The sequence below is a fragment of the Carassius carassius genome, chromosome 1 (genome assembly GCF_963082965.1).
Source record: "Carassius carassius chromosome 1, fCarCar2.1, whole genome shotgun sequence".
NCBI lineage: Eukaryota > Metazoa > Chordata > Actinopteri > Cypriniformes > Cyprinidae > Carassius > Carassius carassius.
Window position 1 is genome coordinate 42,969,002 of NC_081755.1, and position 16,742 is coordinate 42,985,743.

General features: G+C 36.2%; 1 protein-coding gene across 2 annotated transcripts in view; it reads left to right on the forward strand.

Annotated features, from left to right (window-relative positions):
* LOC132151652 (adhesion G protein-coupled receptor L1-like) overlaps positions 1 to 16,742 on the forward strand; it is a 167,030-nt gene that overhangs the window by 143,041 nt on the left and 7,247 nt on the right. For both annotated transcript variants that reach the window (XM_059559925.1, XM_059559935.1), the window contains 12 exons: positions 1,965 to 2,003; positions 3,267 to 3,447; positions 4,285 to 4,407; positions 5,103 to 5,308; positions 6,696 to 6,869; positions 7,121 to 7,330; positions 10,216 to 10,436; positions 11,575 to 11,641; positions 12,255 to 12,346; positions 12,453 to 12,621; positions 13,914 to 14,069; positions 14,157 to 14,253. In XM_059559925.1, the coding sequence (XP_059415908.1) occupies positions 1,965 to 2,003; positions 3,267 to 3,447; positions 4,285 to 4,407; positions 5,103 to 5,308; positions 6,696 to 6,869; positions 7,121 to 7,330; positions 10,216 to 10,436; positions 11,575 to 11,641; positions 12,255 to 12,346; positions 12,453 to 12,621; positions 13,914 to 14,069; positions 14,157 to 14,253 (1,735 nt within the window). The remainder of the gene's footprint in view (positions 1 to 1,964; positions 2,004 to 3,266; positions 3,448 to 4,284; positions 4,408 to 5,102; positions 5,309 to 6,695; positions 6,870 to 7,120; positions 7,331 to 10,215; positions 10,437 to 11,574; positions 11,642 to 12,254; positions 12,347 to 12,452; positions 12,622 to 13,913; positions 14,070 to 14,156; positions 14,254 to 16,742) is intronic.

The following is a 16,742-nucleotide window of genomic DNA, read 5'->3' on the forward strand; positions in this document are numbered from 1 at the left end:
AATGCGGACGGAATATGCCACATTTTGGATGACTAAATCAAAAGTAGGTCAGTACACTTGAATCAAAACATGACATGGACTAGTGTCTGTGAATATTAAGCCCCAAAAATGCAATATATGACTTGCACATTCTGCCTGTCTGTGGAAATCAGGCGCGGACTGGACACCGGGAGAACCGGGACAATTCCCGGTGGCCTGGCAGCCGATTTTGCCCGCTATTTTAATATCATTATTGTATAATTGCCTGCCGAATGTACTAAAGCGATCATTTGCGAATCCGCCGTTTGATAATTAAATCTCTAATAAGTCATGAAGTGTTAGTCATGACTCGCGCGCTCTCCGCGCCTCCGCCAAACGGTTTGGATCAGACTCAGAGTGATCAATGCGAGAGAGAGAGAGAGAGAGAGAGAGAGAGAGAGAGAGAGAGAGAGAGAGAGAGAGAGAGAGAGAGAGAGAGAGAGAGAGAGGAGAGAGTATAGAGTGGACTGATGGAGCAGAGAAGCAGAACTACTGTTCAGGGTTTCAGGTCAGTTTCATCTGTAAAGATGCTTTTTTGTCTTTGTTTTTTTATTTATTTAATCAAGCAGCAGCACGTTGCTCATCAGTCATCACTCAAAATACTATATAAAGGACATCATTATTATCTGTTGTAATGTTACAGTAGTAATTTAGCTGAAAAACAGATCAGATTTTTTTTTATAGGTTTAGGGGGAGCTACGACAGACAACAACACAACCCTTACGAAAATTAACGTTTGAATATATTTCTATAAATCCAGAGAAAATAGTTACTATTGTTTAACTTTGATAACCAAAAATTTAAAATGATTTTACAAATTGAGTTATTTAAAAATAAACACAAATCCATTTGCAAAAAACAAAACAAAACAAGGTTATTGTATATAGGCTAAAAAAAGCATGGTCAATTTTTGTAAGGAAAACATGACTCGTGTACAGTATTAGGATTTTTCTATAAAGATATTGTAGTATTGTAGAGTATTGTATTGTAAAGAATAGTTTTGTTCAATCTTGAGTATTAAAGTCATGAGAGAGAGGGATAACAGGGCAAAATAAAAAGACTGAAGAGAAAAATGGAAGTGAAGGTGCAGTTCAGGAGAGAACTTTTAATTATTTTGCATGTCCCCAAATTAAAGATTTAAACCTTTTTTATGTCAGGTCCATACAAAAAATAGTTTTGTCCATGAATTTGTTTGTATGAGTTTGAATTTTCCAGTCTGAATTTTTTCCCCAGTCCGCCCCTCCTGTAAATTAATGGCAAAGACATGGCTTCATTTACTACACATAGGCCTACTGAAGCTCGCAGTGTTTTCAACCTCTGCTGCCTCAATATAGGAGTACACGAGCACATAAACATAATTTCTAGAACTGCTCTGTGTCACTTCATGTGCATTTTACTTATTTTGAGAAAACTATCATCATATACAGAGACAGCAGTTTCAAAAAAACACCAATGTTTCAGGAGTTTATTACACAGAATACGTCACATGCTTATTAGATAACTGTATTTAAGTTGATGTATATGGTTTTATTTATTATTCTTTAATTTTCAAATTTAGAAAAGTAATCAAAAAGTACTCAAAAGTAATTAGTTACATTACTTTAATAAAGTAATTGAAAAAGTTACACTACTATTACATTTTAAACAGGGTAACTTGTAATCTGTAACCTATTACATTTCCAAAGTAACCTTCCCAACACTGGTTCTTTCAAATGAACCAAAATTGAATCTGAGCTCGACAGCATGAGTTTTTGATGGATGGAAAAGAACTGGATGATTTCTGCGAGAACATTCTTAAAGTATGCAAGTTAATTCTAATAAAAGCATAGTAGTAGAAGTATTTTTGTAAGTTGCATTTGATATTGACTTTAAAATCAGTTTGAATGGGCAAGACTCTTCTTCGTGTATACGTGTTTATCTGAAAGTAGTCTCATTGTGTCTTGCAGTGGCAGAAGAGAGAGAGGACCTGCCGGGCTTATGTTCAGGTATTGTGCATTGTTATCTGTATGAGTTCAAAGACACACTTCACCTCTTGTACTGTATCTCTTCTCATCCTCCGTGTCACTTGTGCACACATACCTGTGCTTGATTCCTATCCCGCACTCGACTGGGAGCATTTTATACAAAACATTCTAGGAAGCCTGTATATGCAATGCATTATAAAGATATTAAAATACAGTCAGAATTTCCTTCAGTTTTCTTTAAGAGGCTTTACATTTTAAATTAATATAGACCGCTGTTTGGGGTCATTATATTTTTTAAAGAAAATGTGGACTTTAATTCAGCAAGGATGCATACATTTGATCAAATATGTAGCTAAATATTTCTATTTCAAATAAATGCTTTTCTTTAAAACTTGCTATTTATCAAGGAACCCTGAAGAAAATGTCACAATTAGTTTGGGGACCAATTCTCATCATTAACTAACAATTAACTACCACTTTTGCCACAATAAACTTCCAGTTTGCTGCTTATTAATAGTAAGTTGTTTATTAAGGGGTGGATTAAGGGATCTAAAATATGATCATTATGGGATCTAGAATAAGGCATTAATATGTGTTTTATAAGTACTAATAAATAATTAATATGCTAGTAATATGCATGCTAATAAGCAACTAGTTAATAGTGAGAATTGGTCCCTAAACTAAAGTGTTACCTAATTAATAATAATAAACGTTTCTTAACTGCTAAATCATAATCATAAACTTTGCCATCAAGGGAATAAATACAATTTTAAATATATATTGAAATAAATTGTAAAAAAAACTCTTGTTTTGATTTTATGAGGTCTTTTAACATAGTAGCCTACCATGAAGTATTATATTACTATATTATAATATATCGGTGGTTACTTTTAATGAAAATAATTAATGCATTACAGTATAGCATTATGACTGCATTCATAATGCATAACATATGCAGGCATCATAGAAAGTGCCTTCCGTAATTTTTAATTCATATGCCTACTTCAGATGAATTTTAACTGCAGCTGGTTTGTTGTGTGTGTGAGAGAGAGAGGGAGAGAGTGAGAAAGAGAGACTTCTAGCAATCTTGCCCAAGGCTTTCTTTTAGCGCTGTTGTCATTTATAATGGCCTATAAGATGTTGCTCCTTAGTAGAAATACATTTCAAACGTTACGTAAAATTCACAGATGTGACATTCCCAGGGAGTCATATTTTCTCATCTTTGATGTCTAATGTAATTATGATGAAGTGTAAGTGTGTGTTTGTTTGTGCATGTGTGCGCAGGCGGTTGTGCAGACGGTGGATAATCTTTTGCGTGCCGAAGTTTTAGAGTCGTGGCAGGACATGAACAGCACGGAGCAGGCGCACACCGCCACCATGCTATTGGACGTCATGGAGAAAGGAGCCTTCCTGTTGGCCAATAACATGTACAATAATCACTTCTCAGACCACGCTGCCAATGTCGGTGAGTTCGTGTTGACAAGAAACTAACTTGCTTTGTGTTCTAGTAAAAATTAAGGTTTTTCACACTGATGCCATAGAAGATCTATTTTGGGTTCTCCACAGAACCTTTGAAGGAAGTGTTCTTAAGAGAACCATCTTTTGTCCAATGAAAAGGTTTCATGGATGTTAAAGATTGTTTATGGAACCATACACTCTAAAAATGCTAGGTTAAAAACAACCCAAGTTGGGCTAAATATGGACAAACCCAGCGACTGGGTTTTGACCAAGCGGTTGGGTTAAATGTTTGACCAAACTGCTGGGTAGTTTTATTTTACTCAACTATTGTTTAAAAATGACTCTATGCCTGGCTTAAAATGAATCCAAAATAGGTTGGAAATTAAAAGTCAGACACTTTATTACTAGAGGCATCAGTAATAATCAAAATGTAAACATTTATTATATATTGTAAGTATTTAATAAATGTTTAGTATTTATTAAAATACGGAGGGGAGTCTCTGATGAATTCAAAGTTCAAAAGGACAGCATTTATTTGAAATCTAACTATGTTGTAACATTATAAATGTCTTCGCTGTCACTTTTGATCAATCTGATCAATTTGTCCTTGCTGAATAAAATTATTAATTTCTATCAAAAAAAAAAGTTTTACTGACTTTTTAATAGTAGATTATAGTGTACAGAATACAAAATGTATGAAGTTTATAGTGCCCAGTAAAAAATAGCCAATTGTAGCTTTTGACTACTACTTCAAAATGAGTAACTTTTATGGTGAGCTTTTAGGACTACATTTTTTAGCTTTGTCATTCAAACTCTCAAAGTGTGTGTTTTTGTGTGTCTTCAGATCTAGAGGTGCGTGTGTTGAACACAGAGACAGAGTCTCAGGATTTGTCGTTCCCTCAGAACGGTCCCAGTGACAGCAGCATCCAGCTCTCGGCCTCCACCTTCAAACAGTACAGCCGCAACGGTCAGTCACCGCTCGCTCTCTCTCTCCCTGCCTCTTCCATCTTGATGTGCGACTCGCCCCCGTGCAGTTTCACTGAAGCTTAGCGAAATTTCCACTTCAGTTTACCCAGTTATTGGTTGATAATAATAAACCTAATCAGATTAACAAAAGCGCTGAGACCATTTCTTCCCTGATGGTTTCTTAACGGCGCTCTTAATCGAACAGCCCGAGAGGCGACTAGATTACTATCATTTTCAGGCTGACAGAGCAATCTCATCACTTTTTTCTTTTCTCCTCCTTCTCTCCTTCTGGTCCCCTCCATCTCTTAGCCATCTTACCCCTCCATCAGCTCACCTAGTCCCCGCTTTTTCTGCCATTCCCGTGTTTAGCCTTTTTTTGAAGCCGCGTCGTCGTTCGCTGCTTCTCATCGGGGACAGGCTGGGCGGGGGAAGTGAGATTAGTATGATTGAAACAAACGCACATGAAATATTCATACGGAAGAAATGGAGTGAGTGAGTGCTGAAGGGATGAATGTTCCATTGCCCTCCATATTAAAATTCCTTCATCCCCAGATCACTCACCCACTCCCATCGCAAATCATTTTAACCTTCACTCAAGTCACTCTACCGCTCCCTTTTTCCTCTTAGTTGTTATTCATATCCTTTCGCCACTCAGTAACTCTCTCCTTCTTTCTTGTGCTGTGTTTCTCTGTATAGGCCAGGTAAAAGTGGTCTTTGTGCTCTATAAGAACCTGGGTTCGTTCCTGTCCACTGAAAACGCCACAGTGAAGATGGAAATGGAGGCGGGGCCTGGTGGGCGGGGCCTGGCAGTGAATTCACACGTCATTGCAGCATCGATCAATAAAGAGTCCAGTCGAGTGTTTCTGACTGAGCCGGTGGTGTTCACACTTAGACATTTACAGGTACATAAAACTCACACAGGCACACACACAAGCAGTCATGGGGTTACATTCGTGAAACATTCGTGTGTAAATTATCATTTTTTTACACATTTATGATTATTTTAATATGCCTCACTTCCCCTAAAATCATCTTTCGTCAGACCTCAGTACTTCATGCACACTACTGTTCAATATTGTAAAAACATTTACATTTTTACAATTCAAATAAATGTTGTTCTTTTGAAGTATGCATCCATCCAAGAATCGAAACAACTGTTTTCAACATACAAAGCATTTCAGATGAATCAGATGATTTCTGAAGGATCATGTGAGACTGAAGACTGGAGTAATGGTGCTGAAAAATCAGCTTTGCATCACAGGAATAAATGACATTTAAATGTATATTCAAATATTAAACTTATTTTAAATTCTAATAACGTTTCACAATGTTATTTTATGGATGTATATGTCTCAAATAAATGCAGCATTTCTTCCACAAGCTTTTGAAAAAAGACTCAAACTTTTAATATATACATGATCATCAAGCTTTAAACAGCATATAAATCTAAACTTCATAATGTTACCGAATGACATGTTGATCCAGTATGAAAGCTATTCCATTTTTTAAACAGATCTAGACATAGTCTATTACAAAAGCCTTTTTTTTTCAAAAAGTAGCTTTTTTCATGAAACTTACCCATATTCAAGTGTTATTAAAAAAGATGCACAAAGCTCGGATAAAATGTTTTGTTGATGTTGTTTTTGTTGTTGCAGAGGCTCTGTTTGTTCAAATATTCATAAAACAAAATATTGTGGGGGAGATTAAACGTCTGTGAAAATGATTTTAAAAAAAGAAGGCGGTTGAAAAAAAAAAAAAACACACTGACGAGGAAAGATTTAAGTGGCTAGCAACACCACAAAAAGGCTCTTCATTTTATACGTGTGTTTTGCAAATTACCGTTATTTTGTCAACACTGCAAGCAGAAGATCTAGTTTGAGACCATCATCCTGTAAGGTCAATACATTCATCAGCGTGACTGCTACAGTACACGTGTCTACATATTTATAATGAATATTTGCACTGACAGATCTGCACACGTTTGTGAGCAAATGGAAGCTGCAGCAAATTGCTTGTGCCCCTTAAACGTGAATTCTTCTAGACATGTTGAACAGAGAAATCCAAACTACTCACTACTCAAGAATCAATGAGAGATTTATTGTTTATAATTCACTCTAATTGTGCGGCCTTTGCCGTGCAGAAACTGCTATTTCAGACAATACAGTGAAAATCAATTTGTAAGTGCTAGATGGTCCCTTACCATGAAGGCTTCATACATGACTCCTAAACAGAAAACATTATGAGTGAAAGCCAATCTTTTCTGGTCTCTCTGTTGGTTCCTCTTTGCAGCTGGAGAATCATTTCAGCCCAAACTGTTCATTCTGGAACTACTCTGAGCGGTCGATGACGGGCCAGTGGTCATCTCAGGGCTGCAGGCTGATGGAAACCAACAGCACACACACAACTTGTTCTTGTAGCCATCTAACCAACTTCGCCGTGCTCATGGTACACCACGAACCTGATGTAAGACAGATTCCTTCTTTACATTCATCACCTGCTTGCAAACAATCTGAACATAGCTCTCATGCACATAAACACTTTTTTGTTTGCTCACAGTCTGTAAGACAAACACACATATCTGTACACATAAGAGCAAAATACACAAACAAACAGCAATTTCAGCTTGACATTTACTGGATTTTCATAAGTCACTCTCCCTTAGGCAGCCTATCTGTTTAGACCATTTCCCTTATCCATCTCTCGGTCTGTCTCAGTATCCAGGCAGGATGCACGAGTTGATCCTCTTTGTGATCACATGGGTGGGTATCGTCATTTCGCTGGTGTGTCTCGCCATCTGTATCTCCACCTTCTGCTTCCTGCGAGGCCTGCAGACCGACCGCAACACCATCCACAAAAACCTGTGCATCAACCTCTTCATCGCCGAGCTCCTCTTCCTCATCGGCATCGACAAGACGCAGTACCACGTGAGTGGATTTGTGATCTGTATTAAGGGTAGAATGCACTGGGAATGAATTTCACCCGCTGATTGTAGTGTTTATGTGCACCCACTGATAGAACATGCTGTTTGCATTGTTTTAGCATCCGATTAACTGAAGGAATTAAATGCAAACTGCATTAAGTGCAGTTCATTTGCATTCATTTGCATGCCACAGTTCTGATGAGTGCTTGTTCTGAGTGCTAGGTTGTGGAGGATGCAGCAGACTATCACAATCTGATGTACTTTACTGAAGTTTCATTCCCAGTGTCCTTACTCTCTGATTTAAATGAATACTTTCATTCAGCAAGGATCTATTCAAATAATCAAAAGGGACATTAAAGAATGTCAATTAAAGACCGAAAATCCTGAAAACGCAACACAGCTGTTTTTAACATTGCTAGTAATAATAAACATTTTAAAAAATCTTAATGACTCCAAACTAAGTGAATGGTAATGTATATAAAACAATACATTTCAGAAACACAAACATTCCCCTTGTAGCATGTTATTCACATGATGGAACATATTTGGAGCTAGTGAAAACACTTTCACTCTGACTTCCTAAAAAAATTGCCTCCAGGCAGCATTATGCAACTCTGCCGTATTATATGTTGATTATGCATTTACTGCGCATTTAACCAGCTGTTCCTCTATCTGTTGATTCTTTGGGGTGTTGTTTTCACTTTGAAGCTAGCAACATTAATTAGATGAGTTTTAAGGTTATTGTTTTAAAAGCTGCAATTGTTGATTGTCAGCCGTTCCGAAAATCGTGTCGCACTGTGAGATCTCCGTTGTCATTAGTATCAGACTGTATGACAGTAAAAACAAGAAGATTCATTTTCAGTGCTTCTGTTGGTTTTTTATTTGACGGTCATAGGGGAAGCCACACTGCAGGACTATGCCTCAAAATTTCATTGACAGAACCTCACTGAAGGTTGTTGATAGTTGAGTAATGGTCATTAATCGGTTGTCTGCAAATATGTTAAACTAGTCTAAGACTACAGATATTGGCCTAGGATCAAAGGAATCTTAGTATTTTCTAAATTTGACCCAGAAAGCCAAATTGTGGCCAAAATAGTACAGTGGATACCCGGCTTATGTTTTTTTTTTTTTTTTGTCTGTACTCCTGCTTTAACTGGAGTGTCATGTCTTGTCAGGGATGGGGTCATCTTTTTTGTTTTGGTTGGCCAATTAAAACAGTACCCGGTGCGTTGAACAGAGTTTTACACTGACCCCTGAAAGCATATCTGTTGACAGTTGATGTTGATGAGGTTTGTTTTAGTCAGCCAACCAAAAATGAAAACCGCACTGAAACAACACTTTTGAGGAGAAGAACAACCAATTAAAACATTGAATTCTGAAATCATACCCTAAATTATCAGCTCTGCTATGTTTTCTGATTCAAGAGTATCTGAATGCAAAATCAATATATCGTACAGTACAGCGATCTTCAGAAATGAAAATTTGCATGGGCACATTTTAAAATGATTAGGATATTGTGACTTATTAGTTTCATGATCATAAAAATTGTGATGCCTTTCACATCAGTCTATTGACATTGAAAGTTCCCTGTTGAAAGCAGTGGTGTCATCTGATTGGCTCTTCCAGAGATCAGGCTGCATTAATATGCTGGTTATCAAAATCATTTCACAAGGTGCCATAGGTGCTACAATGAGCTTTTCAGAAGAATTCGTAGCTAGATTATGTTTTTCATGTGTTTTTTTTTTCAGAAGATATAGTTTTTTATGAGGCACTTAAAAAGTAAATGATAAATCCAATAGCAGATCTGTATCTTCTGCTTTGCAGGGGCGTAGAAACAATATGTAAAGTGTGGGGGCTGCATTATGAATCTCATCAGCCTGTCTTTGCAAGTATGATTGTCAAGTTGCTGTGGATACATTTATACAAGATATGATTTGAAAGCTTAAAAACCAAACTTTCTAGAAACGTCAGTCACTCTAAAATATACACAAGTCATAAAAATTTCATTATTAAATCGAAAACTTAGTTGCAACAACTACGAATATAAAAATATATTATTATTATTATTTTTATTTAGACTACTTCTCTTCTGTTGTTCACTTCTTCTCTATTAAGAATTTAACTTCAGCCCACAAACTGTGCCAAGCACGACTTGAGTCATGCATATTAATAATGTTATGTGATGTTCGCACTAAGTGATTTGCTGAAAGGTGGATGTTTTTAGGTGAGTGCACTTGCAATAGTGGCATCACTGTTTGCTACCTGTGCATTCTTTCAACCAGTCGATTGGCAGATGCTTCTGCTGGGAGTCCTTTTATGTGCCGGCTACATTTTCTTTTTCTTCACACTGCAGCCCAGCAAAATAAATCACCTTTAAATGTGATTACCATCTGAACACAGAGAGGGGATGCATTTATTATGTTTTTTAAAGTGTTGGAGGACAGAGTTTTATGCTAAAAGTCACTTAAAAACAGCATATAATTCACATCAGAGGGTCTCAGAAGTAGGTGCTTCTGGACTAAAATAAAGTGGAATGTGGATCAGATTTAATGGCATAGTCACCCCAAAAATGACTGAACACGGAAGAAGATATTTTTAAGAATTTGGTTCCCATTGACTTCCATTGTATTCTTTGTGCAAAATGTAGAAGTCAATGGACATCAAACCTGTTTAGCTACACACATTCTTCCAAATATCTTCTTCTATGTTCCACAGAAGAATGAAAGTCATACAGGTAAAAAAAAAAACAACAACAAAAAACCCCTAAAGGGGAGTAAATGATCATTTTAGGATGGACTGTTCTTTTTATGTTCATAGTCACTATGCACTATACTTTGTCTGATATTTTTCTCACTAACCCCCTTTTCCCTCTTTTTTGTCCAAATACAGATTGCATGCCCCATTTTTGCGGGCCTGCTACATTTCTTCTTCCTGGCTGCATTCTCCTGGATGTGTCTGGAGGGAATCCAGCTGTATCTGATGATGGTGGAGGTCTTTGAGAGTGAATATTCCCGAAAGAAATACTACTACCTGTGCGGCTATTGTTTTCCCGCCCTGGTGGTGGGCATCTCGGCAGCCATTGACTATCGCAGCTATGGGACTAAGAAAGCGTACGTGTAAAGCAATCTATTCACACTCGGCCATACAAGGGCCATTGGTTTTTGAGCAAGGGACGCGACCCCCTCTTTAAACCATTTGTTTCATTTAAATGGATTCCAGCAAAATGGCTCTCTGGGAGTTGAAATTCCATATAGTGCAGTATCATCTTTCCCTAGGAAACATACACTGGTATTATGTAGTTTGGAGTTCAGTTGGATGATTGGCTGCTGACATGTGATCCTAGCCTAACCAAGGTCATCATGTGAATTATAAATGAAGCCAGTTAAAGATGTTGCAAGCACCTTTTTTTGGAATAGCATGCATAAATCTGACAGATCCTGCCCTGATAATTCACTTTACAAGAACACGTCAAAGCTGCATCTCACATTATTTTTAACATCACATCAGAAAACTAATCTTATGTAGGGTTTTCACGGTCATTGAAACCTTGGAAATAATAGGGAGTATATAAGCTACTAAATAAAATCTTAAAAAGCTCTGCAAATATGCTTAAAGTAATAATGATGACAATTTTTATTTATTTATTTTAAAATCTTGTCTATTCGCAAAATATGTTAAAAAAGTTATTTAAGTCCATCATTCAAAAGTATGGGAGCCCTAATTTTACCTCTTTCCGTTTACTAATATTGGGTTGGCTGTCATTACTTTAAGGGGGTGGGTTTTGTTTAGAAGGCGTGGTCTAATTTATTTAAAATTGCTTACAGTACCTTTAACTGAGCTGATTACTGCTTGTGTGAGTGTGTGTCGCTCTGCGTGTTAGTGTGCACGCGAGTGTGTGTTGTTCTGTGTTTATGTGTGTGCGACTGTGGAAAAATAGCACAGCTGCAGACTTTTGAATGTTGACTACAGTGCAGAAAATGAGACGCTGACTCAGTGCACTAATGATTAAAAACTGAGCTTAACCTTCACCAGACTTTTATTGCTCTTTTATTAGCTTGTTTTTATGCAACAAAAAATGTATCTGTATCTTGATAGCAATAATATTTTAAGATGTCTTGCAATTATTTAAGCATTCGATGATCAATAATGTGCTACTTCATAAATATGATTTTGCCTGTAATAAAGTGATCATTCTTTAAACAGTGAAATGTTACTGATGAAGTTATCGTGTGTGTGTTTTGTGTGTAGGTGCTGGTTGAGGGTGGATAACTACTTCATCTGGAGTTTTATCGGCCCTGTGTCCTTCATTATCATGGTATTGTTCTCTCCAAACACTCTCTGCTTTGCTCAGAGTTTGTCCCCTTTTTTCTCTCTGAAAAGTGCTGCGCTAGTCATATCAAACAAAGCACTTTTGTTCACCTATGGATCTGTTGCTGCTGACGACTATGTTTTGGCTGTAATATGCTTTATATGAGCGTGGAGCTTAGATTAGGTTTAGATATGGGAACTTGCTGACATTTTCGTAATTACAATATATTTTACTAATGTGTAAGCTCTGTTTTTGTTTTTATTAGTTTTTGAGAAAAACGTTTTTTCTTACTTGCATTAGATCTCTTATCTAACACAAACCGGGTGAATTTCTGTGTAAATGTTCGTATCACCATCCTCATGTAAATTGTTGCATTTAATTGCAGCAGTTTAAAATAGAACGATTTCACGAACAATTTACACTGAAATTCTGCTTGTGTTTTATGAATGAGGCTCATTGTTAGAAAGAAAGTCGTGGTTTAAATGGTCTTTCCAGTGTAGACATTTTCTAAAGGGCTTGTCCTTTTTATACAGCCAATAGGCTTTAATTTGTGTCACAATGACTTGGAAGTTTTGGCCTTTAAGTTACATTTTTCTTTTGTGTTACCTTTGACCTTTAGTTGAACCTGGTGTTCCTCATGATAACACTTCACAAGATGGTCCGTAACTCATCCGCCCTTAAACCTGACTCCAGCCGCCTGGACAACATCAAGTGAGAGTCTTCCACTGCAAAAATGCACATTATAGTCACATTATATATGCACTTTTTGTTGTATGTGTACAGTATAAATTGTGAATGTATGCATGTTCTCCCTCAGGTCCTGGGCTCTGGGGGCTATTGCACTGCTCTTCCTCTTGGGTCTGACCTGGGCCTTCGGCCTCCTCTTCATCAATGAGAACACCGTCATCATGGCGTATCTTTTCACCACTTTTAACGCCTTCCAGGGCATGTTCATCTTCATCTTCCACTGTGCTCTGCAGAAAAAGGTCAGTGCCATTAATGTTTCATACCCAGATAGTACTTTGGGGACACATTTGCTGCAAAATTTCCTCAGAAGTTATCTAAATATGGAAAAAGACAAAAATGGTGCTGTCATCACCGGTTAAAACAAGTTAAAATGCTCTTTTAGGAATACCTTTGGGTTAGGATTTATCTGTGATATTATTAGTTTTATAATTAGCTTTATTTAAAGGTGAAAGATGTAATTTCTGCACGACTATTGACTACTGCAACAAAAGAAAAATACTAAATGTTTTCAAACAGGTTTTCAAGCACCATTGGTTGAGCCCTGTGTTGGGGAAGCTACTTCCTGTATAAAGCAGTTAAACGGTAGTCAAGCTATCTGAGCTATTAACAAAAAGTAGTTAAATGCATTAAGATTTCAGAAGAATTATTAAATGTATATGCTCATGCTAATATATATATATATATATATTTTTTTTTTTTTTTTTTTTTTTTTTTTTTTTAAGTACATTTAATGTACCTATTGTTAGGCATAAATAGATATACTGTAAAATATACAGTTTCTTTCTGTCACATACCAACATCAGTAGCTTAAGTATGGAAATTACACTCCTTGTAAAAAAGAAGTGTAGTTAATTATATTAAATGCGCAACTGTAATGTACTTAAAAGTGTTCTTTAAAAAAAATTACTTGCAGATAATATAATAAAGTACAAGGCCACTTAATTTTACTTTAAGAAAGACACTTTCATGACTAGAATACTTTTAAAAATGTCACTTTTTTAATAATTTCAAATGAAATGTTTTGCATGTACACTTATTTTGATGTGTTGACTAACATACTAAAGCATGTATAAAGTACTTGAATCTTTATGTTTTAAATGTACTTAAAATTGCATTAAATATTTAAAATTGCCACTTTATCATTATAAATGTGTAATTAAAAATGCATGACATACGAGTTACAACAGAAATTACATTAAAGCATATTTTAAATTATAAATGCTTGTCAGTACTGATACTGTACAGCAGTACATTTTAACCATATTTCAAAGACAATAATAGTAATTTTGAAGTTGCATATAAAGATGTATTTAAGACATTCTTAAAAGGGTCAAAAAGTACTTTAAAGTTCAGCTAATTGTGTTTAATATTAATTTAAACTGTAATACATTTTTATTTTATTGCCGTTAGAATGCAGTTAAGTGTTTGAAAAGATTACATATTATTGTTTCATTAAGATGATTTAATTTATAGTTTGATACATTAACTGAACATGTGTAGTGTGCTTAAGTGTAAATGCTATGTGTTTAAGGTGCATAAGGAGTACAGCAAGTGCCTGCGTCATTCTTACTGCTGCAGTCGCACCTCCACTACAAGCTCTCATGGATCGCTGAAGAATTCTGCCCTTCGTACCAACAATCGCTACTACACTGGAAGCCAGGCACGTCATGCAGCGGTACACAGACAGGTGACACTCATTCACACTGACAGCATCGCTATTTATAGACTGCTGTTATATTCCATATACCAATTCACCCCACTCACCTTTTTTCAGAGTCGAATTCGCCGTATGTGGAACGACACGGTGCGAAAGCAGACAGAGTCGTCCTTCATGGCTGGAGACATCAACAGCACTCCCACTCTCAACCGTGGTGAGACCCTCCTTCTGCCTTAAAATATCCCAGCATGCACCAGAGTCCATTTTCACCTGTGTGTACAGTATGTGTATAAAATGGCAATTTTTTTCAACTGAAGTCCCGTTTCAGAAATCAGTCCACTCAGTGGCCATATTATCAGCTATTTCAGGCATGCAATACTAACAATTCCTATCTACTTGAAATGCTAAATTCTCAAAAACTGCTGGTTCAATTCACATTTAAACATTTTAGCATTAGCAGTAAAAGCTGAAAATATGAATTGTCTCATAGAAGTCGTTTCTTGCATTCAAATAGCTTTAAGAAGCACAGTTCGGTCCAGCCAATTCACATGTGAAATGTCAAGGACAATGACTGTCTCTGTGGGAAACAAAACTTCTGTGACTTTACCGATCGACAATTGGCGCTTATATTTATAAGGCGCAACTAATTTCACCATATTGCATGTTGCACTTTCTCCCATTCATATTAATATGAGTGAACCATCTTGGTACTGTATGTATACAGTCTTTGGGTTCTCTTATAATATTAGTAATGTTTTTCTGTGCAGCAGATTTAGTTTTTTATTACTTCTCTTAGAATTAAATGGGCTATATTTTATCCTTTTCACATGTGAAATGAGAAACAGTGCTCAAAAACAGTCTGCGGGTTTTGATGTTGTGATCAATTTTATCTTTTTTTTATGCCTATATTTTTTCATTAACAGCTTCTTTTCAAAGCCTACATTACATTAAGACATATTCACTAATAATCTATGCTGAAATGCATCACCCAGACTGCTTAAGTGTTTAGTTACTGCTCTTCCTTAATTAAATTTTTTTACTGATTTTCCCATGTTTAAATTAGTTTAATTCAAATCTTTACTTCCAAATTACATGAAAATGTTTGTTTAGACCAGTGCATTAGTATTGCGTATGTACTTTTATAATATATATATATATACATACATACACACACACATACATATATATATATATATATATATATATATATATATATATATATATATATATATATATATATATATATATATATATATATATATATATTTAGATTATTAGCTTTAATTTATTTTTATTTCAGTTTAAGTTATGGTCACTTAATTACTTAAACTTATTATATTTCAGTTAAGTGCCAAGGCAACCTATTTTGAGTTTTGTTCATTTCAGTTACACAAAATATTTGTGGTTTTAGTTTGTCACTAAAAACAACTCTGTTGGTTTTTTGCAGATTAGATTTTTTTTTAATGCATTTTTTACTTCAGAAAAAGGTATGTGTTCATAGTACACTGAACTTTCGAACAGATATTTGGTTCTTCATGATCTGACCTTTTTTTAGATGTCCAGCACGTGGACTGTAAGGGGACACTAAGTGATAGTTAATAGAGAGCGAAAGCGAGAGGCAGGCTGTTTCCATCAGCGGATCTGGAGTGTGGCGTCACCACCGTTCTGATCATCCCAGGGATCAATGTTTGTGGGAGGAGTGGGGGAAGACGACAGAGAAGCCGCAGCTAAATCAACCGCCACTCTTTATGCTAATTCTATCCATTTTGTTTTTAATGAAGTGATTAGCCACCGAATGAACGGGGGGTAATTACTCTAATTGAGGAGAATGACAGTAGCGTCCTCACTGCAGTGTGCCGATTGTTGCTTTCCGGGGATTTTAATCAAGGCGAGAGAGAACGAAAGTACGAGACAGAAAGGCAGGTCTAAACCATATAGCGGCAAAAAAAAGAGAAGAATAGATTCCGGAGAGAGGAAACGGCAGGGTTTTTTTGCCGCGGGAGAAAAGTTTTTGGATGTTACAAGAGTGAATGGCAGTCAGAAGTAGAGATGGAGGGTAATGAAAGGGCGCGTGTATGTGCACACCGCTGTTTTTATCAGATTCATCTCCTATCGCTCTCATTTCCCACTTCACCGCCATGTGAAGTCTTTTCTGTGCTTCCAAGAGCCGCTGTCGTACCTCCACCTCCCTCCCGCTGGCCTAGATTTCCCCTCACATTTTACACATGACATTCCAGTGAGATATTTACAGGAATTAAAGGAATATTCAAAGGTTCAATACAAGTGAAGCTCTATTGATAGTATTTGTAATTTAATGTTTATTAACACAGAACATAGTTTTGACTCTGTTCTGTTTTTTATTTATTTATTTTTATTTATTTTTTTAATTATTGGTACCATCAAGTTGAAGGGTTTAGCAGAAGAAATCTGAAGATTGTTCTCCAATACTTAAAAATTTCTCAATGTTAGGCCATCCGAGATGTAGATACGTTTGTTGTTGTTGTTTTTCCTCATCATAACGGATTTGGAGAAATTTTCCAGTGGATCCTCTGCAGTGAATGGGTGCCGTCAGAGTCCAAAACTGAAATAATCCAAAAGTAATCCACATGACTCCAGTCCATCAATTGCATGTTTGTAATAAATGAATTCCCCATTAAAACATTTTTGACTTCAAACCATTGCTTCTGGCTAAGAATACAACTC